Source organism: Mus musculus, chromosome 11, assembly GCF_000001635.26.
Source record: "Mus musculus strain C57BL/6J chromosome 11, GRCm38.p6 C57BL/6J".
Taxonomy (NCBI): Eukaryota; Metazoa; Chordata; class Mammalia; order Rodentia; family Muridae; genus Mus; species Mus musculus.
This window is the reverse complement of record NC_000077.6, coordinates 64,454,345-64,472,900: the sequence shown is the minus strand read 5'-3', so window position 1 is coordinate 64,472,900 and position 18,556 is coordinate 64,454,345. Positions and strand designations below refer to the sequence as shown.

Sequence of the window (18,556 nt, the reverse complement as noted above, 5' to 3'; positions counted from 1 at the left end):
GTCAATGTTACCCATTTCACTCACAGGAATTCTGTTTGGCAACTGCGAGGAATGGCACAACAGAGAAGTGTGAGCTAACTAACCAGAAGTTCGCTCTCCAAAGTTTCAGCAGGGTTATAAAATTAAAGAAAACTCACAGAACTCAGGATAGTCACACTGCAGCAACGCAGGCAATCACCACAGACCCCTCTGAACAGGAGAAGTCTCCCTGAAAGAGCAGGTCACAGCATAGAGAGCAAGGCAGGAAAACTAAATCCCCAAAGAGAAGTCGTAGCTCATCCAAAAAGGAAACAAACACAAGGAGCCTCCAGACAGGAGCACTCCTGGAAGATGCCTCAGGCAGAAGGCAGCTGTGAATGGAGGTCCTGGACCGTCACGTCACCCGGGGTTCCTTCTCCTGTAAGTGAATGTGCCCCTTCTCCCGTGTGAGAATGTGCCGAGAGCTTCCGGGCAGCTCGGAACCACTTAATTAGAATGGGTTTTTCATTAGCTGGATCGCCCCTTGTGTGAGGCAAATCTTGTACTCTTCCTTCGGAGTGAATCAGAAGCCAGAATATACCCTTGAGCAGCGGTCACCAGATAAAGCCCCACAACAGCCCGAGAAAGAGTGGCCTTAAGAGTGAGGGGAGCGGTAGAAGCCGAAATTAGAAGAGGAAATGTAGTAGACAGAACCCGAGGAGAGGCCTCCGTGAAGCTGCCCAAGCCTTCACAGAAACAAACATGCTTCTTCCAGAAGCAGAGATGAGTCGGGCTGAGCAAAAGTGGGCGGGAAGGCAGGAGTTTGCAAATGGTATGGAAACAGGTGCCATCAGGAACAAAAACTGAAACAGAAAAGTTAAAACAAAACAAAACACCTAAATGTTAAATATCACAGAGGAAGCTTGGAGGACAAAATGCAGGAAGTAAGGGGCAGACGGGCTGGGGGGGGGGGGGGATGCTGCAGGCAGCCCCATGAGGCAGGTAGCTACGTTAAGATCTCAAGACCTAGGCTCATAGTCTGAAAACATCCACCAAGACCAGAGTTCTTGACCAGAGTTCTTGAGACAGGACAAAGGGACAAGCACATAGTCAACATTTGGTGTTTTAGAAGAGAGACTCCTTGTAAGAAAGAAAGAAAGAAAGAGAGAGAGAGAGAGGGAGAGAGAGAGAGAGAGAGAGAGAGAGAGAGAGAGAGAGAGAGAGAAGAGAAGAGAAGAGAAGAGAAGAGAAGAGAAGAGAAGAGAAGAGAAGAGAAGAGAAGAGAAGAGAAGAGAAGAGAAGAGAAGAGAAGAGAAGAGAAGAGAAGAGAAGGGCTGAGGTCTTCACACCAGGAAATAAGTTTGGGTGTAAGGGAAAATGTATACTCACAAATGGTATGTTCTATGGAAATTTTATTTGTTAAAAAACTTTTGGAAAAACAATCGGACCTGCAAATCTTAATTAAATGCTAAAAGTATGCCTTGTTGTTTAAACTACAAAGAATACAAACAGAAATCAAAATTAAAGCTTCAAATACAGAATTTAAAAACCAAAAGCCAATAGATAATAAAACTCCAAGTATGGAAATGAATGGCTGACAGTTCTAAGCAGAGTCACAGCAAAGGTCATGGCAAGCAGCTTCCCTGTGACAGACCAGTTTATTCCTTTAAACACTGTATCTGCAGCTTCCTGAAGACGATACATTCCACCTCCAGTAGTGAGAAGTTGTCTATAAAGTTCATATATTTCATGCATTCTTTTAAGAACTGGAGAATGCAGAGATCTGAAAATAAAAGAATTGACCACTCAAAACCTAAATATATGTCTAAATAACTACCATGAAAACGCTTAGAAAATGTCAATGTCAAAAAATAGCCCTTGGAAAAAAAAGGATGTATTGTTGAAAAGTTAATAATAAAGTGCCCATTGATATAATACAGTGGTTCAAACCAGACTTGGTGAGGTAGTTTGAATGATCCCCATAGGCTCAGAGTGACTGCCACAACTAGGAGGCATGGCCTTGTTGGAGTGGGTGTGGTTTTGTTGGAGTGGGTGTGGCATTAGTGAAGTGGGTGTGGCCTTGTAGGAGTGGGTGCAGCTTTGTTGGAAGAAGTGTTTCACTGAGTTGGGCTTTGAGATTTCAGATGCTTGAGATAGGCCCATGGTCTATCTGTCTCTGTCTCTGTTTCTGTCTCTGTCTCTGTCTCTGTCTCTCTGTCTTTCTCATATATATATATCCTGCCTGCCAATCCAGATGTGGAATTCTTGGCTTCTTCTCCAGCATCATATCTGCCTATGTTGCCAAGCTTCCCACTGTGATGCTAATAGGACTAAAACTATGAACCTGTAAGCTAGCTCCAATGTTTTTCTTTATAAGAGTTGCCATGGTCTTTCTTCACAGCAATAGAAACCCTAAGTAACCTGATACATAATACTAGACACATAATAATAATAATAATAATAATAATAATAATAATAATAATAGTAATAATGGTCTAGGCCCAGATCCAACTGTAGATCTCAGGGACTGTTTGAACATAGTGTTACAAGGCCTCTTGTAGTCACATTACTCTTTCTGTATGAGGGCTCATAGTGGCACTTATCATATGGTGTAATGATAGCAACTACATAAGTCAATGAACAAAAATCACTGATTTATTTTACAAACTCCAGTTCTAGTAGAGTAAAATGCATACAGAACTTTGAAGTGCCTAATGTCCAGGGCCCGTGAGCATGAGACCCACAGTGGGAGACCAGAGAGGAAGTGTCCTACTTCCAAGCTGCTCAGCGCACATCGCAGGCAAAAGGCCCCAATTCTTCCAAGCACCACAGAATCACCTCTCGAGCTTCTAAATCTGCACTAGGGCCCACCTAGAGATGGATAAGATACACGTCTCTCGGGAGGAAACTGAGCCCACAGTGTTTTTAAGCTTCCAGGTGATTCCAATAAATAACCAGCTCGGGGGGGGGGGGGGGGGGCACTGTTCGAGGACAGGGGATGCTCACGCTGACTGTGGCTGTGGGCCTCTGCTGACCATCTCTAACTCTCTCATCTTGGGGAAGAATGCTAGACTCTTTTTTTTTTTTTTGTCTTGCCCTTTGCTACTTGATTTCCCTCTGAGGAAAATCCTTCTCTCTGCTAATCTTTCCTTCTGAGATGTAGCAAACCTGGACCATCCCTCAATGCTTTAGCTATAGGTCATCCGACATCCCACAAAGCTGGAAATACAAGGGAATTCCAGTGGGAGATTTTAGAGAGGGGGGGGTGGAGAGAGAGAGGAGGCAGGGGAGGTGGGTTGTGCATTTTACTGGTGCCAACATTCCAGATATGGGTGGGTTTTGGAGAGGATATATGCACAGCAGTATGGGTGGGTTTTGGAGAGGATATATGCTCAGCAGTATGGGTGGGTTTTGGAGAGGATATATGCACAGCAGTATGGGTGGGTTTTGAAGAGAATATATGCACAGCAGTATGGGTGGGTTTTGGAGAGGATATATGCACAGCAGTATGGGTGGGTTTTGGAGAGGATATATGCACAGCAGTATGGGTGGGTTTTGAAGAGAATATATGCACAGCAGTATGGGTGGGTTTTGGAGAGGATATATGCACAGCAGTACGAGGTTATGGTTTGTTTGGACTGGGTGGCACTGAAGGCAGATGTGCCTGTTAGGCCAAGGAGCTTGGCCCCTGACTGGAGACAGGGTCATGCAGCAAATGTCTTTTCCAGACAGCAAAGCTGCAAGCAAGGATCGATGTTCAGACCCTTTCAAATCCCTAAAACTGAAGAAATAACTGATTGGATTCCACCATTTCTTTCTCCCATCCCATCACAATTTCCACCCCATGTTTGCAGGAATGTTTGGGCAGTAACTTCAGCTCTGTCTCTAGTCAAAGGCAGCTTGGGCAGTCTGGGAGAGGGTTTTTAAGCTAATGACTCATGCCAAGAGATGAGTCAGACACAGACACAGCCATGGCCAGGACAAGCCAAGAAGGGCAGGGACAAACGTGTCCCCCGAAGACAGACACGCCAATCCATTCAGCAAACATTTCACATCCTGTCACCAACATGGCTGCCAGGGCACACAGGAGGGACAGAGAGTGGCGGGGATGTAATGCTAGCCAATTCCTGACACTGCAGCCCCCTCCCTTCTGGCTCTGATCACCATTACATCCTGGGTTTTGAATGACCCTATAAAAATGTCCAGAGTGAAAGACAGATTCAGAAACTGAGGAAACATTATCCTAATGGCGCTCCTTTAACATCCTCCACGCTCCGTCTTCGGCCCTCCCCCCAGGTCCTACCACCCCCAGCCCATCCCCAATCCCCAGGTCTGGCCAGGCAGAGGATTTATGAGCTGTAAGTTCTGTTTTTCTACATTGATGGAAATCACTGGCAAGCATTTCCACTGGGCAGAACCCCATCCAAAGAGTCAAATATCTAGGCACCCAGCTGAGCTCCAGAGGTCTGCATTTATGAAGCTGATCGATGTGCCCTGTGGCCATAAACCATCTTCTATTTACCTATGACAGCACAGTATTTGAGTTCATAAAAGGATGATTTTTTCCCCTAACTTCCTACGCCTGGAAGGCCCCAGCTTCTCTTTACTAGGGGCTCACATACCAGGTGCACACAGTGTTTAAATGAATAAAGCCAGTTGCAGGCTTCTCTCACTCTTGAGATGAAGGAATTTAAGGGGACCTAATGGGACCCTGATCAAGATGCCACAGATTCCCAGGGATGTCATACATAGTGGGAAAATATATGCCTACTGTCCTGCATAATACCGATGGCACCTGAAGCCCCTATTGGTTTCTTCATGGATTCACAGACACCTCCCTCCCTGTGAGACAGAAGGAAGTAAGTTTTCCCAACAGCACCAAATCCCCAGGATAGAGTGAACAACTGTCTTTCAGGTTGGCCTGGTGCCGAAGGACACTGAGGTTGGAGTCTAAGGGAAGTGGAGGGATTAGAGCAGGAACTGGAGCCTTCAATGGGAGGCTAGCTTTTTGCCCTTTCAGGAAGGGTAGTCGTGTGGGTTGGTACCGATTTTATCCCACAGAAACCATCGCACACTCACACAGGTCCTCATTATCTGGGATTAGGGGAGGCAGAGTTATTTCTCTTAGAAAAACTGGGGTTAGGAATACAGGTAAACTGAGAAAATGCGGCAGTATCCAGGCACTGTGCACCACTGTGCAGTGATGACACAAGCATACATCTAGATACAGTTCAAAGGAAGTCTGGCTGGTTCTTTCATTTTGACACTCATTGGTTCTAAGGATCACTAAATCGATAGAATCCAGAGGACAGAAAAACCCAGCAAAGCACTAAAACCTGCCCTAGGGTCACAGAGCCCCAGGATGGGACTGAAAGGCGTCCCCTCCTCCTTCCTACTACTGGATATGTGCCTTAAGGAACATGGCTGTTCTTTTTCTTATTTCTCCAGCTCCGTCTCTCTCTGTCTCTGTCACTCTATCTTTGTCTCTCTGTCTCTCTTTCACTGTCTCTCTCTTTCTTCCCTCCCTCTCTCCTCCCGCTCTAACTCTCCCACTATGTTACTGTGTTGACCTCCAGAGACCCTCCTGGCACAACCTCCTACACACTACATTTATAAGATATTATCAAGCAGCAGTAAGCACATAGCTTGAATATCACAGAACAGCACCTATGAGTATTGGTGCCAGGTACATCATTTTTACTATTGATTATGGCTCAATGCATGAACCAAATTACTGATGTGCAAGAAAGCACTTGGATGCATGCCTACACTGAAAATCTGAAGAGCTTTTCCTGAAGATGAGTCTGCATGACTTTGAACATCTTGTCTCCCTACGTTTCATTCATCCCCCCAGAGCAGCGCCTCATGCTGTGGCTAATGCCAACTTTAGATATGTAGCTCCGTTCCACCTCTTCACAGTTACATACACCCCACAAGCACCTTAAACTATGGGTCACAGCCTCATATGGGGTCTGGTAAATGATAATGGCGGTTCACAAAACGTTCATTAGAGCAATGTTTGACACACAGGGTCCAACATCGATTCACACGCAATGGATTCAAGCTGGTTGGGGGAGCACCGGCCTGTACTGAGCCACACAACCTCACTGAAGCTTTGGTTTGGATCACACAGCATGCTCACAAACTGTGCATGTCCCATACCATACTACACCAATGAACACTGCCTCAAACACCAGGGCTTAGATTCAAGGCTACTGTTCACTTTGAATTGTGGTGTTTTTGCTACACCAGAAAGTTTCTGATATTACAGAAACATAGCAAATTAATCATAGAAAGCAGGCATTTAATAGTTTCCTACCATTAAGCCTTAGCATGTAGGTATTAAATTAGCATACCTTTGGGATGTTCCATGTCAAAGTGTTTGATTATGAAGACTACAGTCTGAATTGTTGTCTTGAACTTCATAAAATAAAATTGTTCAATGAATTTTGGCTTATAGTGAACAGAATTTCAACAATTTTTGATATGGCAGTAGATCTATTTCTGGTGGTTTTTATATGCTTTTCTATGAAGCAGCTTTCTCTCACCACTGACTGTCATAATGTAAGAATACCAAAATCATCTATGAAAAACAGCGAAGACGCTGTACACCTTGCAGCATCAAGTATTCAGCCAAGATGCAACTCTTTATCTAAAACAAGCATACGCATCCACCTCATTAAAAGTTAACTTTGCTTTCATCTTTAATAAATGGTAAAATTATGTTTTCATCAAAGGAGACTTGTTTAAAACACAGTTCTTTATAATTTATTATCAGTTACCATTTCATCTGCATGCTGATTTAATAGATGTAAGATTGCATACTAATTGCTCAGGCTCAATGGGTCAGCAGCAGCCTAAAATGTTTTAAAAGGAGCTAGAGAGAGGGGCCCAGAGATACAAATACAGCTGCTTTTCTGGAGGACTGGTGTCTGGTTCCCGAAACCTACATCGTGCCTCACAACCTGCTGTAGCTCCAGGTCCTGAGGGATTTAATGCATTCTTCTGGCCTCTTCGGGGTCCTGTATGTATGTGACATATATACTCACACTTATACATAAGTTAAAACAATCATTAAAAATAGTATAAGACGCCTGTTATGGAAGACACAAGAATTGAAATATCTAGAAGATGTTGGAAGGCAGGCTCTCAAACTCTTCAGGATCTTTTGGACAACAGCTTATCTTTCCGAGATGGTTCTCCAAGCTGAGGAATCTTTACCATTTCATCTGAATGTATTTATTGTTTTGATTTCTTACAACATGAATCATGACTTATTAATATTTTGTTTAATGCTTTCTACCCACAGTTTTGTCTCTTTGCTTCCTCTACTAGAGTGATCAACATTCCCAGCTTGTGTTATTCCCGCCCATTTAGATGATTTCTTTTTCTTTTGGTCCTTATATAAAACTTCTTTTGCATAGTAATAAACTTAAGATCTCATGCTTACGTTGCAGTCTCCCGGTCAATGAAGATTCAAGGTCTCAACACTGAGCACTACCTCTCCTTTCCTTATTTTAATTTTACTACTAATAAAAGATTGTTATTGATTGACAAATGTTTTACATTTTTATGAGTCTTGTAGTCTCTGCCTACTTACAACCTCCAGGCTCCTTGTTCATCGTCTCGGCTCTTCCCAATCCACTCTTCCTCTCAGCATGGCAAGGGGTAGCTGCTTACCAGAGGTCTGTTTACCAAACGATCTTCACATTCCAGCCACTGGAGACTTATTACAGATGCCTTGGACCTAGGTGTGTGCATGCCTGTGCATGCACACATGGGATCCAGGTGATCTGAAACACTGAGGGGTCTCTCCATCGCCGATGTCCTGTAACTTTTATTTCACATTTGATTTGGTTGTTTTCCCAATCCGATTTATGCTGTCCTCTTATTTTTGCATTATGATCAGGCATTTCATTTGTCCGATGGTGTGAAGCAGGCATGAGTGTATCTTATTCTGTGAGTGTTCTGTGGTGTCTGGGGTCTGCTCAGACCTGCTGGGTCCACAGGTTGCCTTCAGGATGAGTTTCGTTCCTGACATGACTGAACTCTGTTCCTTACTGTACAGTAATCGTCTTCATCCTAGATCATGGTGGGCCAGCATGGGAAGTGTCCTGAGAATCAAGTTGTGAAAATCACCTAGAACAGGGCTTGAGATTTTCTACGACCAAAGACACCAAGGGTATCAGTGGTCCTGAGGTAAGTTCATGGGATGCTTTCTTACTTGTGGTTTCCTCACTTCACTTCCTGAGTAGAGTCTCACACACCCAGGATGCATGGAAACACAGCCCAGCCCTACAGATTTCACTCCTTAGACTTCATTTGTTTTGTCATTTGTTTGTTTAGAGAAAAAGCCAGCTTTCTTGAAACTTTCTTCTCAGCCCAGGAAGTTTGGTGTTTTCTAATCTATGAAGATAGGCATGGAGCTTGTCAGGGCATTTGGCTTTTATGGGAGCCACAGTTCATTCACCTATGACCCCATCCCCAACCCCCAGAAATGCAGGCTCCTCTGAATTTGAGAACCCCAGGCCCCTCCCTGAAACCCTGCAACATTGCCCCAATACAGGCAGGATTTCCTTCTGGAACTTTAGCTGCAAGAATTTGTTTTTGTTTGGGGCAGCTGTGCTGTTTTACACAACATTTTCATGTTTATCCACAGTGGGAGCAGGGGGGAAGATGGCACCTCCCCCCAGTTTAGCCCATCTCGTGCTGGAAACTTCATCAAGGTAAACAAGAGGCTTCTAGAGTAAATGCCCAGGCTACGTACTCCAGACAGGCGGCCACCTCACTGTGGCCACAATCTGCATCCATCTCTGTCCCAAAAGGGTCTCTGGCCATTCCTGCCTCCGCCCACCTTCCTGTTCCCAGGAGCCGTGTCCTAGCTGTGTAGGCTGGAAGCTCTATTCTGAGAGACAGTCTTAATCCCCCCTGGAGAGCAGCACCACACAGAAGATGGGAGTTAGCAGGTCATCAAACCCTCCTGAGATCCCCTTTGGCTCTAAAGTGACAGCGTCTTCAAGAACCACCTACATTCGAATGTTCTCACTGCCGTTGAGAAATCCAGCCATAGTCAGGATGCACAGTAATGGAACAAGTGTGGGCTTGGTTACTTGATATCTTCCCACCGTGGTACTCCAGTGTCTGATCTGAATGGCTGGCTGTGTTCTGCTTAGGCCAATAACTCCGAAACTCAGTTCTTGCTTTTTTATGCTAAAATGAGAAAATGTCAAAACTGTTGCTTCTGATAAATCTAGGTATCACTTAGGGATATTTATATAACGATGTCTAAGGTTTAAATCAAGTGCCTTTTTGAAAGGCCAAAACAAAGTCCTATGAAGGAAGACAACTTGTTCCAAACGAGTCAATAAATGACAGGTTCAGTGGCAGAAGCCCTGAATTACACAGCAGAGTCTCAGTGCTCTCCTCCTCCTCCTCTCCTCTCCTCTCCTCTCCTCTCCTCTCCTCTCCTCTCCTCTCCTCTCCTCTCCTCCCCTCCCCTCCCCTCCCCTCCCCTCCCCTCCCCTCTCCTCCCCTCTCCCTCCCTCTCTCTCTCCTTCCATCTCTCTCTCCTTCCATCTCTCTCTCCTTCCCCATCTCTTCGCCTCTCCTTTCCCACCCTTTCTCTCTGTGTGAGTGATTGAAAAAATGTAGGATGCTGACAACATCCGATGGTGGTTAGCAACAAGCTGTGAGAAGTGCTACAGGGGTTCACACCTGAGGTTGAAGTAGAGTTCATGATAGAATTGGCTATTGAACATTCTGGCTTCTGTTCATAGAAATGGGCTTCCTAGAGGAAGGGTCCTGGATGTGTTCAATCTGCTAGGTCATTTTGTCTGCCCAACCTTCAGACCCAATCTCTTACTGTACACTATTAAAGAGATGGAGATTAAACAACTAACATTTAGGTTTCTCCCAAGTAATTATGCTGTCTGTGCTAAAACCACATCCAGTTTTTTTTTAAATGAGAAAAACACCGACTCAAGGAGTTAAACATTCTGTTAAGGATGTGGGAAATATGAAAAGGGTTAGTTAACATTTACCTATGTTGAAGAAAACAGTCAATCTTCAAATATTATGTGGTCTTGAGTTTAACAGTCTAACCCAAAGGGCAGACAGGGATTTTTCTCTTATACATAACCTTGGAGTTCAAGGGGATGTGGGAAAATATTACAATCAGATCCAGTAAAGTTTAATGATCAAATACTGGTCATCCATGAGATTTGTCACCCTGCCATCCCAGCTGCCAAACCCATTTAATCTTTAGTGATCCTGCTTCCAGGACGCTCCTTTTTTGCCCACAGCCCTCTGCCTGGAGGAGTGTCTCCTCTCATACAGGAACCCAAGGTTTAGTGTCTTAATTCCTCTAAAATTCCTGAATGAAAACCCTAATCTCAAGTGTGATGGGATTGGCCTTCCTGGGGTATCTGATGTAAATGAGGTCATGGGCACAATGGAGTCAATAGCTTCTAAAGACTATGAGTGGTTCTCTGTCCTCTTTATTATGGGAAAACTCATCAAGAATGTAATAGTCTACAAACAAGGAGGGTGTCTCTTTTAGATCTCTGTATCTAGTGGTGTGACCTGGGGCTTCCCAGCACAGATAGCAGGAAACAGCAACAGTTTGTTCTTTAAGTCACTCAGTTTACAGTGGTTTTATTCTGACAACTCAAATGGACTAGTAGACCCCTTGCTGGAGTTTGATACCCAGTGTTCTCCATACACATCCAGTATCCTCTGCATCAACTTAGCCCATATCTACCCAACATCCACTTCCCTAAGTATTTAAATGTCTTTGCCTGCCATGACCCTGCTGAAAAATGCTGCCATTTCCATAGGGAAAAAATTGCATACCTTTTAAAAACGAGGTTCTATTGTTTCATTCTGGTTTTAACTTGAAATTCTTCTCATAGACAAAATATCCACTCCAGTCACATCAGTCCTCCCTAGGCCTCCTCCTCCTCTTGCTGTTATCTCAACTGGGGTCCCTGCAATGACTCACAGGTGATGTAATTCTTACCACTTTTTAAAGTACTGACTCATTCTAAAGAATTTCCCCCAAATAATGCTACACTCAGGAGACTGTCCCCAATACTGTCTCATTAAGGAGACTTCCCCCAATACTGTCTCATTAAAGAGTCTTTCGCCAGTTCAGAAACTGATACAGATCTATATAGTTCCTGTCTTATTACACACGCTATCTCTTAGGGCCTTTGTGATTCCTCTCTAAACTGCACTCCATACTAAGGAAGAATAAAACTTGCCTTTTAAATGCTTTTTTTTTTAAGTTTCATAAGGATGTTCAAAATGAATGAATGAAAGAAAGAAAGAAAGAAAGAAAGAAAGAAAGAGAGAAAGAAAGAAAGGAAAAAGGAAAGAAAGGAAAAAAGAAAGGAAAAAAGGAAGGAAGGAAGCTATGATTTTCCAAGCCTCTATTTTAATTTCCTAATTTTCCAGATTGATAGAGCTTCTGTTGCTGAGATGCATTAGTCAGATAAGAGTGGGGTAATTTCAAAGGAAGGAGAAAGAGTTCCTGGGCCCATGAGTCTACTACATCTTTTTCATTCCTTATTCCAACTAAGAAAACCTTGTTTGTTCCATTCCGTACAATTGTGACTTGTGTCCAAGTAGGTGACAGGGAACAGAACAGAGCAACCACTTTGGCAGATAGCTCTTACATGATACAACACTCTATAAGTTTAGCTCCTTTGACAGTCTCAGAGACTCCCAAACAGCATGAGCCCAAGCAGAGAGTTGTCAATATATGGTAAGAGAAGAAAATGGTACTGGAAAGGAATGGATGGAAAGTAGGTGGGGCTTGACTAGAGAGCTGGAGCCCAGCAGGTTTTGAAGCTTGGGAAGTATTCCCTGTCCATGCTATACCTCATCCCCTTCAATGAAGGGAGAAGACAAAGGCTCCCAGTGCAGTGAGTGGGAAAGTAGCCCCAGCTGTGGGTGGCACACTCACAGCAAAGTCCTGTAACAGTTAAGGGGCTTAGCATATATGGGATGGTCCCCAACTATAGTGTCAGCACCACAGGGGATCATAGTAGGGACATAGGGACATCAATTCTCAGGCTTTTCCTTAGGCCTCCTGACTCACTAGAGTAATCCCTGGGCCTCAGATCCAGAACCTTGTATTCTAAGGAGCTCCTGAGAACCTGCCAGGGTTGAGACACTCTGCCTCATCAGCTGGTGGTGCTGGAAATATTGACTCTGGATATTAATCATCTTAAAATCATAATCATTGATTATGCCCCATGTGGAGAACCTTGGAGCAGCAAGAATGGGTGGATCTGGCTTGGCATATCTCATTGAAAGTCCAGCCACTCACAGCCACATGGGGGCTTGGTTTGATCAATAGACCCATTGCTAGCCCATGCACATGGCCTTTTGGGAGAGGTTTCACCTCCTTACCATGCTGCTGCTTCTCCGCAGAGCTGCTCACAAAACCAGGCAGCTAATTTCCATAATTTCTGACAGCAAGCCAATACAAGACCCATAGCCCAGTCTTTGAAAGCCGCTCCTGAGAGGAAGTCAGCCATTACCACTGAGTCTTGTTTCGTGTCGGTGAGTGAGTGGGAACAGCCCACAGTTAAGAAAAGGATTCTCCCCCAGCTTTTGAAGGAAGGAGTATCAAAGAATTTACAGAGTCAGGCGGTGGTGGCGCACGCCTTTAATCCCAGCACTTGGGAGGCAGAGGCAGGCGGATTTCTGAGTTTGAGGCCAGCCTGGTCTACAGAGTGAGTTCCAGGACAGCCAGGGCTACACAGAGAAACCCTGTCTCCAAAAATCAAAAACAGAAACAAAAACAAAACCGAAAAAATAATAATAATTTACAGAGGTTTCTTTAAGACCTCCACACCAGCTCTGGAAGTGACCCTAAAATAACCTTTAAAATTACATGGTATCTAGGGCATTTCATTTTAATTTGTACGGCTCCACAGAAGATCAAGAGATATGTTAAGATTTAGTTCATTGATCCAAAAGAAAATAACCTCCTCCCAAATACCTTTATTTTGTTGTGTTTTGTTTTGCCAGTAAACTGTGTGGTATAATTTGTTACAATTTTCACGTTTGGTGCTGACAGTTGGCCAAGCAGGTATTTGTTTGATAAAATGCCCTACCTAAGATGCTATTGATGGGCGGAGCTGAAGTTTCCATCAGTACTCATTCCGAATGTCTACACTCCCAGTCCTCTAAAGTGCTCTCCCCTCCCAGTGCCTGGTGTACCCATGAATTCCTTTCTATCAGCCTTGCTTGAGGCCCCCCTTCTCAGTCACTTCTGTGCCACACAGGCTTTAGGTCTAGAGGGGAAAAAAAAAACACCAAAGCTAAAGACCCTGGCCTGAGTTTTCTTCTGTCACTGTGATGACAGAAGTCGGTCCATGACAGTTCTGTCTGTGGAAGTGAAAGGCTGGAGTCGTGTTAAACACTGAACAGCAGGGTGGCGGGGGCACATGACTCACAGGAACCCAGAGAGCAGAAGCTACGAAAGTTTTAATTTCATTTTAATAAGTCTTTAAAGTCCATTTACAAGCCAGGTCTTCCATAGTGAACTCTGATTTACTTTTTCAACCCTTTCTGAAGCCTGGGGCCCCTTTGCCTCGGTTCCCAATTGTAGGGATCACAGTACTCAGGGAAGACAAGGGATTTGGTCCTAACTTAATGAGAGGAAGTGAAAGACTGTCATTCACCCTCTTAGTGTGATGCTGGACGGGCCCTCTTCTGCTAATATTTATTTCTATTTTATATGTTCAAGTGACTTTTCCTTGCATGCATTTCTGTGCCCCACATGTGTGTGGTGTTAGCAGAAATCAAAATTCCCTGGAACTGGAGTTTCAGAAAGTTTTTAGCTACCACGTGTGTGCCGGGAATGGAACCCGGGTCATCCAGTAGAGCAGCCAGTGCTTTTAAATACTGAGTCATATTTTCAGGCAGCTTTGAACCACTTCCCTAAATAAGAGCAAAGCCAACAGCATGTCAATAGACAAAGTATCTGCAAGAGTGGCAGTTGCTTGAAATTGAATTTTTTATAAGTCAAAAATAGAAGTTGATTGTCCATTATCAGTAATACTCATGCAATCTGTAATGATTCACCATCTAAACACCAAGGAAAACATCAGGCTGTCAGAAAGCTGACAGTTTTGACCCCATGACACAATTACAAGATCTCAACTACCCAAGAGTAGCACACTGTATCTTTTTTGCAACAAAATCAAACATTCATGCAATTGGACACCTGTATTGGCTAGTTTTGTGTCAACTTGACACAGCTGGAGTTATCACAGAGAAAGGAGCTTCAGTTGAGGAAATGCCTCCATGAGATCCAACTGTAAGGCATTTTCTCAATTAGTGATCAAGGGGGCAAGGCCCCTTGTGGGTGGGACCATCTCTGGGCTGGTTGTCTTGGGTTCTATAAGAGAGCAGGCTGAGCAAGCCAGTAAAGAACATCCCTCCATGGCCTCTGCATCAGCTCCTGCTTTCTGACCTGCTTGAGTTCCAGTCCTGCATCCTTTGGTGATCAACAGCAGTATGGAAATGTAAGCCGAATAAACCCTTTCCTCCCCAACTTGCTTCTTGGTCATGATGTTTGTGCAGGAATAGAAACCCTGACTAAGACAAATTGGTACCAGCAGAGTGGGGTATTCCTGTGACAACCTGACCATGTTCTGGGGAGGACTGTGGAAGGACTTTGGAACTTTGGGCTTGAAGATCCATCCATTGTTAAGAGCTCTGTCAGATGTTGTGTAGGAGCTTGGAAGATAATGTTGAGAACACTGCAGAAGATGGAGGTCTGGTTTGTGAAATTTCAGAGGGAAAATTAAAGACTCTTTTCAGGGCCATTGCTGTTTTGATTGTGAAGATTCTGTAGTTCTGGTTAGCTGGGGCTGAAGAATCAGCTGTGATTAACAAGATACCAGAACTACTAAAGCAAAAACTTTGCATTACTGGGACTTTTGATGCTGGTTAGCTGGAGCTAAGAAATTAGTGGTGATTAAGAAGAGACCAGCATCATTGAGGTGACATCTTCTGGGAAGTGTTTTCTGAGAGCACAGTGGCTGCGTTCCAGATATAGCCAAAGTTGTACCTTGTGCTCTGGCTGGACTTGGTAACGTGTAAGGGTCACCCAGGTGGTACTGGTTTTGAAGGCATGAAGGAGTTGAGCAGAGCAGCTGAGGCTTGGCACTGTGAGAGGCCATGGAAGGCCATTGGTGAAAGTGCAGCCCCAGTTGCAATTGATGGCCCAGGACTGAAGGGGTCATGCAGTGTTTTGGAGATGCCAGTACCATGAGATGACCACCAAGAGCAGCAGCAGCAGTGGAGTAGAGGCATCTGGAGCCTAGAGGATGACGCGTGTGCTACAAAGGGCATGGCTGGAGAAGTGACCCAAGCCCTTGGAGGAGCCCAGAAGATCGTGAGTTGGATCCCAGACATTGGACGGTTGGAGATTGATTTTTGCTTTTGATTGTGACTGTGCCCTGATATTTTCCCTCTTGAAGGAAGAAACTGTTTTAGTGATGCCCACAGTTAAGAGACTTTTAATTTAAAAAGACTTTGGATTTTTAAAAGAGATGGATATTTTAAAGAGATTGAAATTTTAAGAATATGTAAAGACTGTGGGACATTTAAAGTTATTTAGACCTTGGGGATGAATAAGAATGTAAGGGTTGAGGCTTACTAGTGATGTGTTTGTGTGTCAAGTTGACAAGGGGTCAGCTGTATTGGCTAGTTTTGTGTCAACTTGACACAGCTGGAGTTATCACAGAGAAAGGAGCTTCAGTTGAGGAAATGCCTCCATGAGATCCAACTGTAAGGCATTTTCTCAATTAGTGATCAAGGGGGCAAGGCCCCTTGTGGGTGGGACCATCTCTGGGCTGGTTGTCTTGGGTTCTATAAGAGAGCAGGCTGAGCAAGCCAGTAAAGAACATCCCTCCATGGCCTCTGCATCAGCTCCTGCTTTCTGACCTGCTTGAGTTCCAGTCCTGCATCCTTTGGTGATCAACAGCAGTATGGAAATGTAAGCCGAATAAACCCTTTCCTCCCCAACTTGCTTCTTGGTCATGATGTTTGTGCAGGAATAGAAACCCTGACTAAGACAACACCTTTTTCCGTTAACATGAAAATTTGCACCTTTCTTACTCTGCATCATACAGGAGCAAGAACTCACTCACATTTCCACCTGTGAGAGCCTGCTCAGGGTATGAATTCACACTGCCACTTAGAGATTACTTTAGCCCTATGTTTCGAATGTGCTGCAGCATATGAAACACCCATGTGCACACCAGTGTCACATAGGCAATGCCTGACAAGACAAACATCAAGATGGTCGCAAGGGGATGTCCTGGCTTGTTTGTTTGCTTGTTTGTTTCTAGGTCTTAGGTATGGAGGAGCAAAGGCAGTCAGTTCTGCCGTTGTGTGAAAATGTCAATCACAGAAAATTGCACTGATTAGGAAAAAAATCAGCAACAATGCTAGGAATGATTTCTGAGTGATAAATGATCAGTTCTGAAATACTTCGACCAGCACAAAAGTCTCTAAGATTTTCTCCAGGAAGCAGGCACTGGAAGAATTGCAGCTTGTGTGTTACTGTGAAATGCTGAGATGAGAGCTCTCTAAGTGGGCTTGCCATACCTCCTTGGGCAGCTGGGTTTGAAACAGTCACTGTGGGAGTGTTGTCCCTGTTGCCTGCATTCGGTGGGGACAGTTTTCTGTATTTTTCTATGGATGGATTCATGCATAAGAAAATATAAAATTCCCATGATGCTCCAATGGATTAAAAAAATGTATTAAGCTCCCTGGAAAGAAGACAAATGATATAGAATGAATGACACTGTGTTCCTAATAAATAAACACATGTGAATGTGAGCTAACAAAATAACTTTCCTAAAATTGTTCACAGGTACTACGCTGTATTCAAACTACCAGTCACACGGACAACAATCTCTTTGATGAACATTGAGGAAGTTTACTGTCCAAACAAGTTATACTATGTCAGTGCGTGAGGATGTATCTTAGAATATTCTCTGGAGGCTTCATCAGGTAAGAGTGCTTACTGTTCTTCAGAGCACCTGGGTTTAATTCCCAGCACCCACATGGTAGCTTACAGCTCCAGGACCAAGGGATCCAACGCCCTCTTCTGGCTTCTGTGGATGGTGCACGCCTGTGATGAACAGACAGACATGCAAGCAAAAAGCTCACACACATGAAATAAGTAAAAACAAATTTAAAATGTGTTGTGCACAGACTAATAGCTCCAGAATGTGTTTTAAAATGCTAATCAGTTAAGAACTGGGCTAAACAACCCTGAGGTCACTTCTAATCCCAATAATCGGGTATAACAATAGTGTGCTTTTTTTCCCTTAATAATAAGGCTTTTAAAATATGAATTAATAAGTTCCATTCCCAGAGGGCTGTGCTTTAGTGCAAACTCCATCATTTTTCAATAGGAATCAAGTATTATAAAAATACATTCAGTCACACATTCCAAGTGGATATGTTTCTAATTTATAGCAAAAATTTTAATGCACTTTTACATTTCACTGTAGATATAGCTCAAAAATCTATATGGACATGAAATGTTGCCTCTTTCTACTATTTCTTTGTTTCTTCCTTCCTTCCTTCTTTCCTTCCTCTCTCTATTTCTTTCTTTCTTTCTTTCTTTCTTTCTTTCTTTCTTCCCGTCTTTCTTTTTTCCCATAGCATATACTGCTAAACAATTTAAATTCCTTGCTCTGGGTTAGGGACACCTATTTTCTTGAACTGCCATCTCCACATTCCTTTGCCAATAAAACCCAGCCCACAGACTCATCCATTTTCTCGATGTTACCTGAGAACAGCAGAAAGCCTTCCTCTCACTTGAAAACTACCTTCACTTAAACAAACAAACACAAAAGGCCTTCCCGGGAAAGAGTGTGTCCGGCTAACCACTTCCTTTTCTCCCTGGTGGAGATTAGAGACGAGAAACTACCTTGGAAAGCACGGCACCTCATCATTCACATCCGGGTTCAACAGTTCAGGCTTCTGGAGGCCTTGAGAGAAAATGGCTTTCCCTGAGTTCCCAGCATGGAGCCAGTCTGTCCCCTGGAATTCTGATAGTTCTATAGGAAAGTCAGATGTTAACATCAGTGCACTGAAGTTGCTTAAATATCCAACTGGTGATTTATGTTTTTGAATTTCCTACTTTAAAGGGCGATGATTTGGCCAAAGCTTTGAAACGTGGCTCATGCATCATGGTAGTCAATGCGTAGTGGTGAGAGTCTAAGCCAACTTGGGAAAGTGCTTCTGTGAACTTGCACTTCTTTGCTATTTAAAGATTTTTAAACTGCATTGTGCATGGGGTGGAGGGAGGCAGGCAAGCCATGGTACACATATGGAAGTCAGAGGACAGTCAACGGGGCTCAGTTCTCCCCTTCCACCATGTAGGACCCAAGGACTTAACTTGGGTCAGCCTTGTCAACAAATGCTTTCACTTCCCATAGACCCCATTTGCTGCTTTATAACTGCGCTTATATTAGAGCCAAAACACAACCTATCCACTGATGCAGTTTGATAAACAATTAAACCGTATACGTAGAAAAAAGCATCTCTCATCCAGTGA

At 43.8% G+C, this 18,556-nt stretch overlaps 1 protein-coding gene across 2 annotated transcripts in view; it reads right to left on the bottom strand.

The window, feature by feature from the left end:
* The window catches only part of Hs3st3a1 (heparan sulfate (glucosamine) 3-O-sulfotransferase 3A1), an 87,504-nt gene that overhangs the window by 49,935 nt on the left and 19,013 nt on the right, over positions 1-18,556 (bottom strand). The window contains exons 2-3 of one of the 2 annotated variants that reach the window (XM_030245593.1): positions 8,989-9,168; positions 7,559-8,364 (exon numbers count right to left, since the gene is read on the bottom strand). The exons of the other annotated variant lie outside the window; for it this stretch is intronic. Of the exons in view, the coding sequence (XP_030101453.1) occupies positions 8,301-8,364; positions 8,989-9,168 (244 nt within the window). The 3' untranslated portion in view covers positions 7,559-8,300. Of the gene's footprint in view, positions 1-7,558; positions 8,365-8,988; positions 9,169-18,556 lie in introns of those variants that run through there. 2 annotated transcript variants of the gene reach the window in all.